General features: G+C 43.4%; 1 protein-coding gene across 5 annotated transcripts in view; it reads right to left on the bottom strand.

The window, feature by feature from the left end:
* The window catches only part of SHANK3 (SH3 and multiple ankyrin repeat domains 3), a 748791-nt gene that overhangs the window by 623883 nt on the left and 108450 nt on the right, over positions 1-16458 (bottom strand). For all 5 annotated transcript variants that reach the window (XM_045026870.1, XM_045026889.1, XM_045026909.1 and 2 more), the window contains exons 4-5: positions 11054-11257; positions 68-139 (exon numbers count right to left, since the gene is read on the bottom strand). In XM_045026870.1, the coding sequence (XP_044882805.1) occupies positions 68-139; positions 11054-11257 (276 nt within the window). The remainder of the gene's footprint in view (positions 1-67; positions 140-11053; positions 11258-16458) is intronic.

Below are 16458 nucleotides of genomic sequence, written 5' to 3'. Positions count from 1 at the left end.
GATAGGCTGTCAATACGGATTATGCTATACGGACTTCGATCTCCCTGAGGCTAAATGCCAGTCTTACCTTTGTGTGGAGCTTGGCAAACTGCTTGTCATCCAGCAGACTCTGGGTGTACACACGCCTCTTGTAACGAAACTGGAGAGGAGAAGGGAAGGGAAGGTAGTCAGACACAAAAGCTGAACAAAAGCCAAGGGCAATACAGGGGAATGTGGTCTCAATGAAATTACTATACAGTGGGGGCAAAACTGGCTTAAAGACCGTACTCAAAGAGTAGTTATGAATGGTTTGCTGTCAAAGTGGGGGAACACATCTAGTGGGGTCCCACATGGGTCAATCCTGGACCCAGTGCTAGTCAATATTTTCATTAATGATTTGAATAATGGAGTGGAGAATATGCTTATAAAATTTGTGAGGACACCAACCTGGGCGGGGTTGCAAGCACTTTGGAGGACAGGATTAGAATTCAAAATGACCTTGACAAATTGGAGAACTGGTCTGAAATCAACAAGATGAAATTCAATAAAGACAAGTGCAAAGTACTTCACTTAGGAAGGAAAAAATCAAATGCACAAAGACAAAATGGGGAAGGACTGCCTAGGCGGCAGTACTGTTGAAAAGGGTCTGGGGGTTAAAATGGATCACAAACTGAATAGGAGCCAACGATGTAATGCAGTTGCATAAAAGGCTAATATTCTTGTGCATATTAACAGGAGTCTTGTATGTAAGGCTATGTCGACATGACAAGTTGGGGGTGTAATTCCTCTGCTCTTGTGCACACACTTGCAGTAGTTCAGTGAGAGCTCGCACAAGTATACATAGCAGTGTAGCTGCAGTAGCACAGGCAGCATCAGCGAAAGCATGCCTGTGCTGTGCCAAGTACAAACCTGCCTGAAATTGGTGGGTAGGTACTAGGTACAGCTCAGTCATTTCACTGCTGCCATGGCTACACTGTTATTTATATTCACAATCGGTCTCATTGAGCTACTCCGAGCATATGTACCTGAGCAGGGGAAACCACACTCCTAGCTCATGGAGCAGACATTATCTAAGACACAGGAGGTAATCGTCCTGCTCTCTGCAGCACGGTGAAGCCTCAGCTGGAGTACTGTGTCCAGCTCTGGGCGCCACACTTTACGAAAAATGTGGACAAATTGGAGCGAGTCCAGAGGAGAGCAACACAAATGACTAAAGGTTTAGCAAACCTGCTCTATGAGGAAAGGTTTAATGAAAACTGTGCATGTTTAGGTTATGTTTACACTTAAACCATTGCAGCTGCACCGCTATAGCACTTCAGTGTAGCCACTCAGGACAGCAATGGGAGGATGGTGATCAACTGTTCTCCATGTCCACTGAAAGTCAGACAAGAAGCAATGGGCTTAATCTATAGCAAATAAGATTTAGGTTAGATATTAGGGAAAACTTTCTAACTATAAGGGTGATTAAGTACTGGAATAGGCTTCTCAGGGAGGTTGTGGAATCCCCATCATTGGAGGTTTTTAAGAACAAGTTATTAGACAAACAACTGTCAGGGAAGGTCTAGGTTTACTTGGTCCTGCCTCAGCGCAGGGTGCAGGACTAGATGACTATTCAAGGTCCCTTCCAGCCCTGCACTTCTATGATTCTATTATTCTAGATCTCATGTCATTTCATGGGTTAAACAGCCTTTGTTTAATACAGATTTTAGGTCTTGAAAGGACCATCAGAGGATCTAGTCTGCCCCCCTCTACATGACAGGCCATAGCATTTTTCCAGTTAACATTGTACTGAGCCCAATAACTTGTGTTTGGCTAAAGTATCTTTTCCAGAAAGGCATCCAGTTTGGATCTGAAGACATAAAGAGATGAAATATCCAGCACTTCCCTTGATTGTTTGTTTCAGTGGTTAATCACCCACACTATTGAAAATCTGTGCCTTATTTCCAATTTGAATTTGTCTAGCTTCAGCTTCCAGGCACTGGTTCTGCCTTTCTCCACTAGATTAAAGAGTCCTTTAGCACCTGGTATTTTCTCCCCTAAAGGTACTTAGACACTGTAATCAAGACACCTCTCAATTTTCATTTTAATAAGCTAACCAGACAGAGCAATTTGAGTCTCTCGCTGTAAGTCATTTTTTCCAGCCTTTGAATAATTTTTGTGGCTCTTTTCTGCACCCACTTGTTTTTCAACAACCTTCTTAAAGGGTGAACACCAGAACATAAGAATGGCCATACTGGGTCAGACCAAAGGTCCATCTAGCCAAGCGTCCTGTCTTCCAACAGTGGCCAGTGCCAGACACTTCAGAGAGAATGAACAGAACAGGGCAATTTATCAAGCGATCCACCCCATCGTCCAGTCCCAGCTTCAGGAAGTCAGAGATTTAGGGACACTTGGAGCATGGAGCTGCATCCATGACCATCTTGGCTAATAGCCACTGATGGACCTGTCCTCCATGAACTTATCTAATTCTTTCTTGAACCCTGTTATATTTCTGGTCTTCACAACATTCCACGGCAATGAGTTACACCAGTTGACTGTGCATTGTGTGAAGAAGTACTTCCTTTTGTTTGTTTTAAATCTTCTATCTATTAATTTCATTGGGTGATCCCTAATTCTCATGTTATGTGAAGGGGTAAATAACACTTCCCTATTCACTTTCTCCACACCAGTTATGATTTTATAGATCTTTATCATATTCCACCTTAGTTGTCTCTTTTCAAAGCTGAACAATCCCAGCCTTTTTAATCTCTCCTCACATGGAAGCTGTTCCGTACTCCTAATAATTTTTGTTTCCCTCTCCACATCTTTTTCAATTCCAATATATCTTTTTAAGTGGGCGGGACCAGAACTACATGCAGTATTCACAGTGTGGGTGTACCATGGATTTATATAGTGGCATTATGATATTTTCTGTCTTATTATCTATCCTTTTCCTAATGGTTCCTAATATTCCTTTAGCTTTTTTCACTGCTGCCGCACATGGAGCAGATGTTTTCAGAGAACTATCCATGATGATCCCAGTATCAATCTCACCTGTGCCATATCTATGGATAAAATCCCTCCCGACTCCTACTCACTATTCCCCTGTTCATACATCCCAGAATCACAATAGCCCTTTTTGCCACAGTTTTGCACTGGGAGCTCTTGTTCATTTGCTTGTCCGCTATGACCCCTAAATCCTTTTCAGTGTCACGGCTTTCCAGGTTACAGTCCCCCATTCTGCAGATGTGGCCTGAATTCCTTTTTCCTAGAAGTGCAATTTTGGATTTGGCTGTTCTAAAATACATTTTTTAATGGGCCAAGTTTACCAAACACTCTTAATCACTTTGTTTGACTACCTTGTCCTTATCATTATTTGCTACTCTGCCCTCTTTGGATGATCTGCAAATTGTATCAGCAGTGATTTTATAATTACCTCCAGATCACTGATGAAAACTGAATAGCAGCAGGCCTACTACTGATCCCTGCGAAACATCGCACCCCCATGCGATGATGATTCTCCACTGAAAACTACATTTTGAGGTACTGCTTAGCCAGATCTTAATCCATGTAATGTGTGCTCTATTTATACTGTATTGGGCTAATTTTTAATCAGAATGTAATGCGGTACTAAGTCAAACACTTTACGTAAATCTAAGTATATTACATCTACACAGTTACCTTTATCAACCAAACTTGTAATCTCAAAGAATGAAATCACATTTGTTTGAAAAGATTTATTTTCCATAAAACCATGTTGACTGGCATTAACTATACTCCCTTTATCAACTGACTCCCGTACCAGATTTCCTGTTATTTTACCCAGGATTAATGTCATGCTAACCGTCCTATAGTTACTCGGGTCATCCCACTTGCCTTTTTTGAATATTGACACAACATTAGCACTCTTCCAATCTTCTGGAACTTCCCCAAAATCCAAGATTTATTAAAAATTAACATTAGCGGGCCAGAGAGCTCTTCAGCCAACTTTTTTAGGTCTCTTGTGTACAAGTTAGCCAGGCCTGCCGATTTAAAAATACTTATCCCTAGTAAATATTGTTTAATATTAACTCCTTTGAGAAGTAAGGCTCAGTTTGGACAGAGACCTTTAGATAGTAAACAAGAAGGCCTGTACTATATCCCCAGAAAACAGAGACCTCTGCTAAAGTAACGGGTGGAACTGATCTAGGTTCAATCCCTGGCTAGTACAGGCATAGGATATAGGAATTGCCAGACTGGATCAGACTCATGGCTTATCTAATTCAGTACCCCACTTGTGACAGCAGCCAGCATCAGCTACTTCAGAGGAAAGAAAAAATCAAGGGAAGCTCTCAGGATAATTTATGGTCCACTGCAGTGTGTTTTATGGTCCTACAGGGAGACCCAGGAGGGGAACTTCTGTCAGCCCTAGAGGCTATAAAACCTACGGAGTTTACATTTAGCTATTGGTAACCATCTTTTACAGAAGTTAGCTTACCTGACAGTAACTGTGTTTCTTCAAGATGTTCTGTCCATCCTAGTCATCGTGCACATGCCCTATGCACAGGAGTTTGGAATGTTCTCACCAGCAGCACCCATTGGGGTGGCAAATGCACCCGGCACACCCTTGCTCTTCCCCTCCCAAGGACACAAAAGATGGAGTGACCCCAACCAGCACTCAGTTCCTTCAGCATCCAGAATTCATATGTTAAATTCCGAGCTGTGGGAAAAGAGGGTGGCTCATGGGATCCGCATGTGCAGAGCATCTTAAAGAATCGGAGTTACTGTACAGTAAGTAACCATGTTTTCTTTGCATATCTGTATCCATGGATCCCGCTCATGGAAATTAGCCAGCAGCTGACTGCTACACAGGATGGAAGGTAGGAGTTCATCTGAACATTTGGTGGCACCACCTTGCCAAATGGGGCATCTGAGCTAGAAGCCGCCACCAGAGAATAATTTTGAGTGAACGTGTGAGCGGAAGACCATGTTGCTGCTATAGCAGGCTGCTGAAGCAACCTGGCCTCTGGTAGACCGAGTTCTACTACGATGTAGAGGGCTCAGCTTATCAACGGCACAGGCTGTTCTAATACAGTCAGAAACGCATTTAGAGTCTTTGTGCTGAAACAGCCTTCACTTTGGATCTAATAACAAATGATATAAACAGCCTAGGTGATTTACACATATGTCTTGTCCTGTGAAGATAACACCAAAGTGCCCTTTTAAAATCCAAGGTGTGTAGCTTCGTCTCTCCCACAGATAAATGAGGCCTTGGAAAAAACACTGGCAAATGGATTTAATGACTAATACGAAAATCCAACATCACTCTCAGAATAAATTTAGGGCGAGGTCTCATTGTTACCCTATCCTCATGAAATATTGTATATGGAGGGTTGCCATCAGAGACTGAATCTCTCATTCTATGTGCTGAAATGATTGCTGTTTTCACTGACAAATGAGGCAACAAGCAAGACAACATTGGTTCAAGAGCTTTAAGGGATGAGAGTACCATGTTCAAATCCCATGGTGCAGCTATTTTCCTTATAGATTCCTTATAGGACCCTTTATACATCATGAACCATCTGATGCAAAAATACTAAGGCTCCCTGTAATGGTGGATAGAACGCCGAAATTGCTGCTAAGTGAACCTTGATTGAATTAATGGACAATCCCGATTGCTTCCAAGACAGTAAATAGTCTAGAATCATAAGTGTAGAAACTTGTAATGGAGCATAGCCATGTGATGATGACCAGATGGAAAAATATTTCCATTTGGCCATGTAGGTTCTCCTAGTGAAGGGTTTTCTACTCTGTAACAAGAGATCTTGAATTTCCAATGATCAGCTACTCTCTACTGCTGATGTCCACATAGCCTCCAAACCATCCAAGCAGGGCCTGGGTGAAGAATTAGGCTGGAATTCTGGGAGATTATATCTGCCTGACTAGGTAAAGTTATGAATCACTGGTTGGACAGAAGCAGTAGATCTGAGTACCAGACTTGGTGAGGACAGGCTGGAGCTACTGGGATGATCCGAGCATTGTCCTGTCTCATTTTCTACAACACACTGAGAACAAAAACACAAGATGGAAAAGCGCAGATTTGGTGATTTGAACAGGGAATCATGAAAACATTTGCTATGGATGCCAGGTTTTTTTCTCCCTCAGGAACAGAAAATGTGACATTTCTTGTTCCTGTTGGAGGAGAACATGTCCACTTGGGGAATTCCAGTTCTCAGAAGACCCATCCCACATAAAACCTGGTGAGGGCATAGCACCAGGTAATACAGTAAACAGTAACTAACTATTGAGCTAACTAAATAAGTACAGTGGTACCAATTAACTATTTACAAAAGCTCACAGGCAATCTCACTGTTGTCATCAGTAATCATGCAGTAGAACCCCAAGAAAAGCTCTGACTCAGATCACAGGTGGTGAGAGGGAAGTGACAGGAATCGGGGCAGTGCCATGGGAAAGGCTACAAGGGCCAGAGGGCATGATCGCCACCCCAATGGGAACTGCTAAGCAAAGCTCTCCAGATTTGCCACGCTGGACGAACGCACACCTGAGTGGAGTGCACATCTGCAACCACTCGAAGAACCATGAAGCTCTTCTCATTGTCACTCCATTGATCTCACTCAATTGTTACCATTGACCTCACTCATAGAATCATAGAATCTCAGGGTTGGAAGGGACCTCAGGAGGTCATCTAGTCCAACCCTCTTCTCAAAGCAGGACCAAACCCAACTAAATCATCCCAGCCAGGGCTTTGTCAAGCCTGACCTTAAAAACCTCTAAGGAAGGAGATTCCATCACCTCCCCAGGTAACCCATTCCAGTGCTTCACCACCCTACTAGTGAAAAAGTTTTTCCTAATGTCCAACCTAAACCTCCTCCTCTGCAACTTGAGACCATTACTCCTTGTTCTGTCATCTTCTACCACTGAGAACAGTCTAGATCCATCCTCTTTGGAACCCCCTTTCAGGTAGTTGAAAGCAGCTATCAAATCCCCCCTCATTCTTCTCTTCTGCAGGCTAAACAATCTCAGTTCCCTCAGCCGCTCCTCATAAGTCATGGGCTCCAGCCCCCTAATCATTTTTGTTGCCCTCCGCTGGACTCTCTCCAATGTATCCACATTCTTCTTGTAGTGTGGGGCCCAAAACTGGACACAGTACTCCAAATGAGGCCTCACCAGTGCTGAATAGAGGGGAATGATCACGTCCCTCGATCTGCTGGAAATGCCCCTACTTATACAACCCAAAACACTCCCATGTCTACAGCATCAAAACAGCTTGTGAGAAAATCCTGGTAACTAACTGACCCTCTGTACAAATGGAGCTGAACACCTCTTTATGGTTCTCTGGTGTAATCCCACTGCAGATAAATCCTATCTGCCCAACATGATCTAATCATGGTCTATCCTGACCTGCAGGCTAGCAAAGGAGTAGATTTTTCTCCCCCAAAAACCCAATTTTGGGGGGGTTTATACTCCAGCCTGTATTTCACTGACTGCTTGGATCTTTCCTTGGCTGTAGTTACTACTAAGGATGACAGCAAGTAAAAAAAAAAAAAAAATTCCAAACCCTTTGTTGGAACTTCATGTTTCAAATTCACATGCTTTGATGTGGCAGAGATTGAAGCTGGAATAGCCCACAGATCTAAAATTCCCTCCTGGATTGGCAATACTGCCATACTCTGGTATGTAGGCTGCACAACAGGAAATAGTTTATATGCCTTTTCTCGTGCCATCTCCAGAGGAACCTAGAAGGTTCCAGCCACCCTCTTAAGCAACTCCTGAAATGCATTAAAGTCATCTACGGTAGCAGGGACAGAAGGAGTCATAGCCTCATCTGATGAGAATGATGAAAAAAGAGGAGGTGCGGATGGGTCTTCCTGATGGCTCTATATCATCTTCTTCATTCATCTGCTGCTGCTCTTCCTGAACGATTTCCCTTGTAGGTGAGTGAGAGACTTTGGCAACTCAGGTTTAGGAGATTTGTCTCTGGACCTTGGAGTAGGTAATGGAAATTGTCCCTGAAAATGAAACTAATATGGCTAAATAGCCAGGTCTGGAATCCATGCAGTCATGACATACCAGGTCAAGAAAGAGGCATCCAACAAGCATGTGGAGGCTGAAGAACATGACCACTGTATGAAAAATAGCAAGAATACTTCCTATGCTGTTCTATATCCCTGGACTGGCCCACAGAGAATTGAGCCAGGATGGGGGAAGGGTTTCTACTGCAAATAGGAGACAGAGAGGAGGACAAGAAAACTTCCAGAGGAGATATACTTGGGGGATCCCGGCACTCGAGGTGAACTCATGGACCTTTCTGTAAACTGACAGAGCAAAAAAACCCAAACAAACAAACAAACAAAAACCTGGTTCCTGTGGCCCTGGTACTGAAAAGGGTTCAATGACAGTAATTAAAAGGTGACATCTACCAGAGGAGATTTCAGTTCTAGAGTAACTCGCGACACTGCCTAGGTAGTAATGATATTTCAATAGGTCTTGCAGGTACAGGAGGTCTGAACACCACAGAAATCTGGGACAGTGTTGAATGAGCCAGTGACTGGTGTGTGTGTCAGCACTGACTGAGCCCATGCTAAATGAATCTACACCAAACGAGCTCACAGTGAGCGTGCTGGCATTCGAAGAGTTGTGTCAAAAGAGCTCTCAATGCTGCAGATTTAGCTGGAGGGACCAAAGTCATAGGTACCGTGAACAGATCAGTGGGTGCCTTCTTAGCTCAGTGTTGTTCCTGTGCCGAGTCCAATTACTTTTGCAGGGCCAACTGCATTGTGCCAACTTAGCCATGTCCACAGATCTATGGCTCTGTGGTTTCCTTTTGCTTGGTACCAGAGAAGGAAAACAGTGGCAAAACAAGAGGCAAAATTAGAGGTGAACTCCTTTCTACTGCGGCTAGCACAGATCATGGACTGTTGCAACAGTGTCTGTGGTGCCATTTACAAGTTCATGGAGGAGGAGGGAGCTCTCTTTGACTCCTTCAATCCAGGAGCGATAATAGTGGCTGAACACTAGCTGCATGAGTTTCTAGGGAAGTATCTAATCTCTAACTTTTTCCTTCTGAACCACTTCTGAGTCTGATCATGCCCACAGATTATTCCAGGCGGTAAAGTTTTAGCCAAGATTCCCTGGCCTTTTGCGTGTATTTTTTGAATCGGTTAGAAATTGCACACTTAGAAGGAATATGACTCTCTCCTAAGCAATATGTCAGTCATTAAGGGGAATTACCCCGCCAATATGAAAGACAAGTCTTGAAGTGTGGAGATATGGGTTCAGACACCAGGTATCCTAACTACTAAATTATATCTACAGAAAATACTTACTTTTTTTTTTTGACAGCTGGCTCAAAATGAAACACTATGAAACAAACTAATAACTACAGTAAACTAACTCTTATGGGAGACTGAGGTTGTTCTGAGTTTCTGCCAAGGGGTGCTCAGAGTGGGAGTTGGAGTCGCTCTGCCCTTTCTGCCATTGGGAGGGAAGGATGAGGGTATGCAGGGTGCATGGACGACCCCTCGTGGACATTGCTGGTGACTACATTCCATAATCCTGTGCAAGCGGCGCATGCGCACCAAGAGTGGGATCCACAGACAGACACTGGAAGAAGAAGTTAGGATATTGTCTCAGATAAAGAAAGAACAGGGGCAGACTCAGCAACATAAGGGGTTGTAAATCTTTATCTGACTCGGCTGAGCTTATGGGGAAAGCCAGGAAATGGATATTTTATATGCTGATCCCAATACCTGTATAACTTTGGCTACAGCCTACAGATTTCTGATCTTACCAGAAACTGAGTAGAACAAGTCAGCTATTAACCCAAGGGCTGGAATGCTGCTCCCTGTTAGAATCCCAGGCTTATGTTTACTGACAAGGCTTTGAAGTGTTTGGAGAATAACTCAGAAGCTGCTATTCTGCCCAAGGTCTGAAGAATCCAGGTGCCACACACTGCATATTATGGCCATATGACAGAAACTGAGAAATTATCTCTGAAAGAAGATCAGAGGGGATGTGATTATGCGTGTGTGCTAAAGTATGCAAGTTATTTTGAAACCTTATATTGAAATATATTTAACAGCAGCTAAGTGGTGAAAGTCTGTCTAAGGAAGACTGGTGGATTTACTAAATAATAGCTTTTAGATAAAAGCTATTAAGCATTCCAAATACAGATCAAAATGTTTTTCTGTGTATGAAGTGTTTACTAAGAAGTTGCGTTGCCCTTTCTCGCTGCAGCTGACAGGAAACTGTTATTAAAACCTATGTTCAGGATTACATATGTAACAGTCCATAAGGGTTAACTGTGTAATGCTTTCTGAAAAGTCCTGAAGTGACAGAACTCTGATCTGTGTTTCAGCAAAGAGTTAAACTGAGATGCAGGAAAGGAGAGTGTTACGAAGATGTCTCTGCAATGGACACATATACAACATAAAGAACAGGAGTACTTGTGGCACCTTAAAGACTAACAAATTTATTTTAGCATGAGCTTTCGTGAGCTGCAGCTCACTTCTTCGGATGCAGCTCACGAAAGCTCATGCTAAAATAAATTTGTTAGTCCTTAAGGTGCCACAAGTACTCCTGTTCTTTTTGCGGATACCGACTAACACGGCTGCTACTCTGAAACCTGTCAATATACAACATAGAATTCAAGGTCTCTGTTCTGATATTCCCAGTTCTCTGTGAGACAGTCCCTAGCTACCTGACACACTCCTTCTCCCACTGTGACTTTGGCTTTCCACAACAGCTATGCTCCACTTGAAGCAGCTGATCAAAAGGGACAGAACTTTTACATGAGCAGGACCAACTCTGTGCAGCCCATTGCCAGCAAAGACAAACAATGACCAGGAGGCTCAGCACATTGAGAACTAAATGTCAAGCTCGTTTCTGTGACTCAGCTTGCCCTCCGAACTTCTTCACAGAAGCAAACACACTCACCCACCCACACACCCAAATTGTTATGGTATATTCATGTTTTCACTCCCACTGGCAAAAAAAAAAGAGAGAGATTTTTCTTACTCTTTTTTAGTACTTCTGAGGCACTCAGACACTACCATGATAGAGACCAAAAAAGCCAGATAAAAAAGCAGATAGATACCTCCAGGTAGGGGACAGGAGTGTCTGGATTCAGAGGGTATTCCCTCAGCAGTCGCTCCTCATCCAGGAACTTTCCAGCCCTGCCATTGAAGGCTGGCTGGAAGAGCCCATAGTTTAGAACATCCTTCAGGCTGTGGTTCAAGGTACAGAGAATGCGCTGTTTGGAGACCCAGACAGGAACATCAGGATTTAGCCGCATACATTTCTATGGAGAGAAAGAGAGAGTGATTAGGGGATGGCAACCCAGCATTTCTGTAATTCCATAATCACATCCAAGAACAACAGTGGTGAGGCCACGGAACAAGCTTAGAACAGGAAATCTATAACCTTTTCCATGGCAGTGAGTAAATGGAAATAGATAATCTGCAGAAATTAGGGAGGATAAGATCCATTAGGTCCTATCTTCTCTATCTCCTGTGATGCCAGGGCAGAATCATTCTCTACAATCTAATCTACAGGGTTTTATCCTGTCTGCAAATAAATGTTTCAAGTAATGGGATGTCCAGGAGAGTATTCCATGGCCTAATACCATACAATTCACTGTCAGGAAGTTTTCTCCATTATTCAGCTTAAATATCCCTGTGGAAGGGTGCAGAGGCTCTACTGGATATCCAGAAGTGGAAAGATCTCACAAATATAAACAGAGACAAATGATTTTGCAAGGCTGTAGACTGCAAGCTCAATTAGGGACAATGAAGGTCTTTAACCATTGGGAAGAGAGGTCTTGAAAAAGGAGGCAGAGCTCTACATAACATTCCTAGACACCATTTATGACTGCTTCTTGAAGCAGCTAGTCCTGGAACCCACAAGGGGAGAGGCAGTTCTTGATTTAGGCCTACATGGTGCACAGGATCTGGTCCAAGAGATGAATATAGCTGAACTGATCAGTAATAGAGAACATAACATAACTACATTTAACCAGGGCCAGTGCAAGGATGTTTCGCGCCCTAGGCGAAACTTCCACCTTGCACCCTCCCCACCCCTCGCACCCCCGTCCTGAGGCGCCCCCCTCTTTGTGGCAGCTCCCCCCTCCGTCCTGAGGCGCCCCCTTTACGGTAACTCCCCACCCTCCGCCCTGAGGCACCCCCCTCGCCCCAGCTCACCCCTGCTCCGCGCATGAGCATGAGCATGCCGTGGCTGCTTCACTTCTCCCACCTCGCAGGCTTGCGGCGCCTAAGCTGATTGGCGCCGCAAGCCTGGGAGGCGGGAGAAGTGAAGCAGCCACAGCGTGCTCGGGGAGGAGGCGGGGCAGGGGTGAGCTGCTTCACTTCTCCCGCCTCCCAGGCTTGCGGCGCCAATCAGCTTAGGCAGCGCAAGCCTGGGAGGCGGGAGAAGTGAAGCAGCCACAGCATGCTCGGAGAGGAGGTAGGGCAGGGGTGAGCTGGGGCGGGGAGTTCCCCTGCATGACGTCCCCCCACACCTTACTTGCTGCAGGCGGCCCTCCCCGCGCTCCCCTGCCCCAGCTCCCTACGCCTAAATGCCGGCGGCGACCAGGGTGGCCGAAGATCCGGCCGCCGCGGTCGCTGCCGAAGAAAATGGCACCCCCCAAATGCCAGTGCCCTAGGCAACCGCCTAGGTCGCCTAAATGATTGCACCGGCCCTGCATTTAACATCCTTGGAGGGGAGAAAATACCAAAGGAACTCACCACAGCAGCTTTTATCTTCATAAAGGGGAACTACACAAATGAAGAGGCTTGTTAAATGGAAATGAAAAAGAACAGTCACAAGAGTGAAATGCCTGCAAACTACATGGAGATGATTTAATAACACAAGGCTCAAACTAACTGTGAGGGGCCTTCCTCGACGTGGAGAGGAAATGCACCAGCTCTTGTTCCTGAGCAGATATCTCAAGCACTTCAACCAAAACACACAGTTTTAAGTAAACCATAAAACAGGTTAATTAACTACAGAAAGATAGATTTAGGCATAAAAGGATAGAGATGGTTACCAAAGGAAAAAAAAGTATGTGCACAATCTAAGCTCTGTAAACTAAACAGAATTTGAATCAAGCAGTGCCTCACCCTGATAGTACAAGAAGGTTACAGATCTTCAGTACACAGGCTGGAATTCTCCTCCAACCCTGGACAACCTTCCCCCTTCCAGACACGTTTCCAGGTGTTGAGTTGTGGAGGGAGTCAGGCCAAGCCATGCGGCCACTGTTCCCTCTTCTATATTTATAGTCCCTGTGCCTAGAAGACTCTGTTTGTCAGAGGGTGGAGATGGATGGCAGGAGAGAGATCACCTGATCATTACCTGTTAGGTTCACTCCCTCTGGGGCACTTGTCATTGGCCACTGTCGGTAGACAAGATACTGGGCTAGATAGACCTTTGGTCTGACCCAGTATGGCCGTTCTTATGTTCTTATGTTCTTGTGTTATGTAACACAATTTGATGGGAAAGAGTCAGCACAGCTTTTGTAAAGGTAAATCATCCCTCACCAATCTATTAGAATTCTTTGAGGGGTTCAACAAACAGGTGGACACGGACGATCCAGTCGATATAGTGTACTAGGACTTTCAGAAAGTCTTTGACAAGACCCCTCACCAAACACTCTTAAGCAAAGTAGGCAGTCATGAGATAAGAGGGCAAATCCTTTCATGGATCAGTATGTGGTTAAAAGACAGAAAACAAAGAGTAGGAATAAATGGTAGTTTATACAATGGAGAGAGGTAAATAATGAGGTCCCCCAATGATCTATACTGGAATCAGTGCTGTTTAACATATTCATAAAGGATTTGGAAAAAAGGGTAAACAGGTGGCAAGTTTGCAGATGATACAAAATTACTCAAGACAGTTAAGTCCAAAGCAGACTACAAAGAGTTATCAGGGGATTTCTCAAAACTGGGCGACTGGGCAAGAAAATGGCAGATGAAATTCAGTGTTGGTAACTGCAAAATAATGCACACAGGAAAACATAATTACAACCATACAGACAAAATGATGGGATCTAAACTAGCACTCAAGAAAGAGATTTTAGAGTCATCATAGATAGTTCTCTGAAAACATCTACTCAATATACAGCAGCAGTCAAAAAAGCGAACAATGTTAGGAACCACTAGGAAATGGATAGATAATAAGACAGTAAATATCATAATGCCACTATATAAATCCATGGTACGCCCACATCTTGACTAATGCATGCAGTTCTGGTCACCCCATCTCAAAAAAAAAGATAGAATTGGTGAAGGTACAGAGAAGGGCAACGAAAATTATTAGGGGTATGGAACAGCTGACATATGAGGAGAGATTAAAAAGACTGTGACCGGTCAGCTTAGAAAAGAGATGACTAAGGGGAGGATATGATAGAGGTCTATAAAACCGTGAATGCTGTTGAAAAAGAGAATAAGGGAGTATTATTTACTCTTTCACCTAACACAAGAACCAGGGGTCACCAAATAAAATTAACGGGCATTAAGTTTAAAACAAACATAAGAAAGTACTTTTTCACACAACACACAGCTAACCTGTGGAACTCATTGCCAGGAGATGTTGTGAAGTCCAAAAGTATATTAGGGTTCAAAAAAGAATTAGATAAAAACACTGCATAACCTACTAAAACCAACTAATCCACACTACATTACTGGTACTAACTTCTACTAACTACTTACACTACAAAAATTCATCAAGTAGCTGTGACACAGAAAACGAACTGTGAAGACAGAACCACATGGGGAGATCAGACTTAGGCCACTGGCAGTAAGAAAGAACTGAGTAGGGATGGGGCATTGTTGCCCTTATATAGCCTCTGAAGAGGCCACAAGGAGGCGCAGGATGTGTGCACTGCCCTAGAGGATACTGCTGCAGGAAGAAAGTCTCCAGCTCTCAGTGCATCTGACACAAACACCTGAGTGGAATACACATCTACAACCACTTACCAAAGAAATTCCATTTTAAATTTGTTCTGAAGCTGCCACACAATTTCCAGTCTGTTGCTCTGGACTGCTGTGGAACCAAAGAGCCTGCCACAGAATGCAAGTCAAACTAGCTACAGAGTATGAAGGGGCTAAACTATGAAGGGTTTATGAAGCTACAGAGTATGAAGGGTCATGATCAGGGATCCTAGTTTTCTGAGACAAAAAAAAAATTCTCTAATAAAAAAAAATTAAAATCCATGTTTTTTCATGATTAAAATGAAACGCTCAACTTTAGCCACAATACATATAAGTATCAGTTATATCTTTCCCTAGCCACAATACATATAAGTATCAGTTGAACACAATGTTTTATTGATATACAGCAGAACCCCGTTTATCTGAGCCTCCATTATCTGGCTCTCCATATTAATCAAACCACCAGCCGCCTGGGGCTCACAGCCCGACCTCTGCCACTGTCATCCCCAAGGGGCTGGTGGTTCGGTTAACATAGAGAGCCGGATAATGGAGGCTCAGATAAATAGGGTTCTGCTGTATATATATATATTTTTTTCACAAAATGTAAAACCTAAAGATTCTCTGTAAAAATGCAAATTCCACATTTTTCCATGGCAAACAGATTTGTAGGATCCGTGGTCATGATGCAATGACTTTGGTGGCAACTTCAAGCTAGAAACCTTGAACTCTAAACACAACAGTTAAAGGAAAGGGATGGACTGAACGTGCCCTGGCACTAAGAATGTTGGAAATGTAATGGGCTAAAAATGGGCAATTGTATTAGATAAAAACTGCAACTCTCTAATGTACCCATGGAGTTGTGCTTCTCAGGTATAAAAATGGTCACTGACCATGGAAAGCTTAATCAGTTTGAAATCTATGGTTAACTTTGATATATTGCAGGGGAGAGATGAGGACAGCAATAAAGCAGAATGAGTCAATCCTGCCAAAGGCTATAAGAGTAATAAGAAGAGGTTCTTACCAATAACAAAGGGAGGGAAAATGGGGGCAAAGAAACTGGAAAAAGAAAATTGGAACATGAACACATGGTAGGTGAAATGAATGCTGAATATTTTTAAAACATTCACTTCTTCGGATGCTACTCTGAAACCTTAAAACATTCAGTTACTTTTTAAGATTTATCCAGATTTTAACACGAAAAATTATTGGACTTAGCAAGTAACAAAGACCTTGTAAATAAAGGCTCTGATTATAACAACAATAAAACCTAGCTCTTCTATAGTGTTTTTCATCAGTGGATCTCAAAGAACTTCACAATTTTTAATGTGTTTTATCTTCACAACACTCCCAGACGATTGGAAAAAGGCTAATGTAGTGCCCATATTTTAAAAAAGGAAGAAAGAGAACCTGGGGAACTACAGACCGGTCAGCCTCACTTCAGTTCCTGGCAAAATCATGGAGCAGGTCCTCAAGGAATCCAGTTTGAAGCACTTGGAGGAGAGGAAGGTGATCAGGAACAGTCAACATGGATTTACCAAGGGCAAGTCATGCCTGACCAACCTGATTGTCTTCTATG

Source organism: Mauremys mutica, chromosome 1, assembly GCF_020497125.1.
Source record: "Mauremys mutica isolate MM-2020 ecotype Southern chromosome 1, ASM2049712v1, whole genome shotgun sequence".
Lineage (NCBI taxonomy): Eukaryota > Metazoa > Chordata > Testudines > Geoemydidae > Mauremys > Mauremys mutica.
This window is presented reverse-complemented; position numbering and strand designations above follow the sequence as displayed.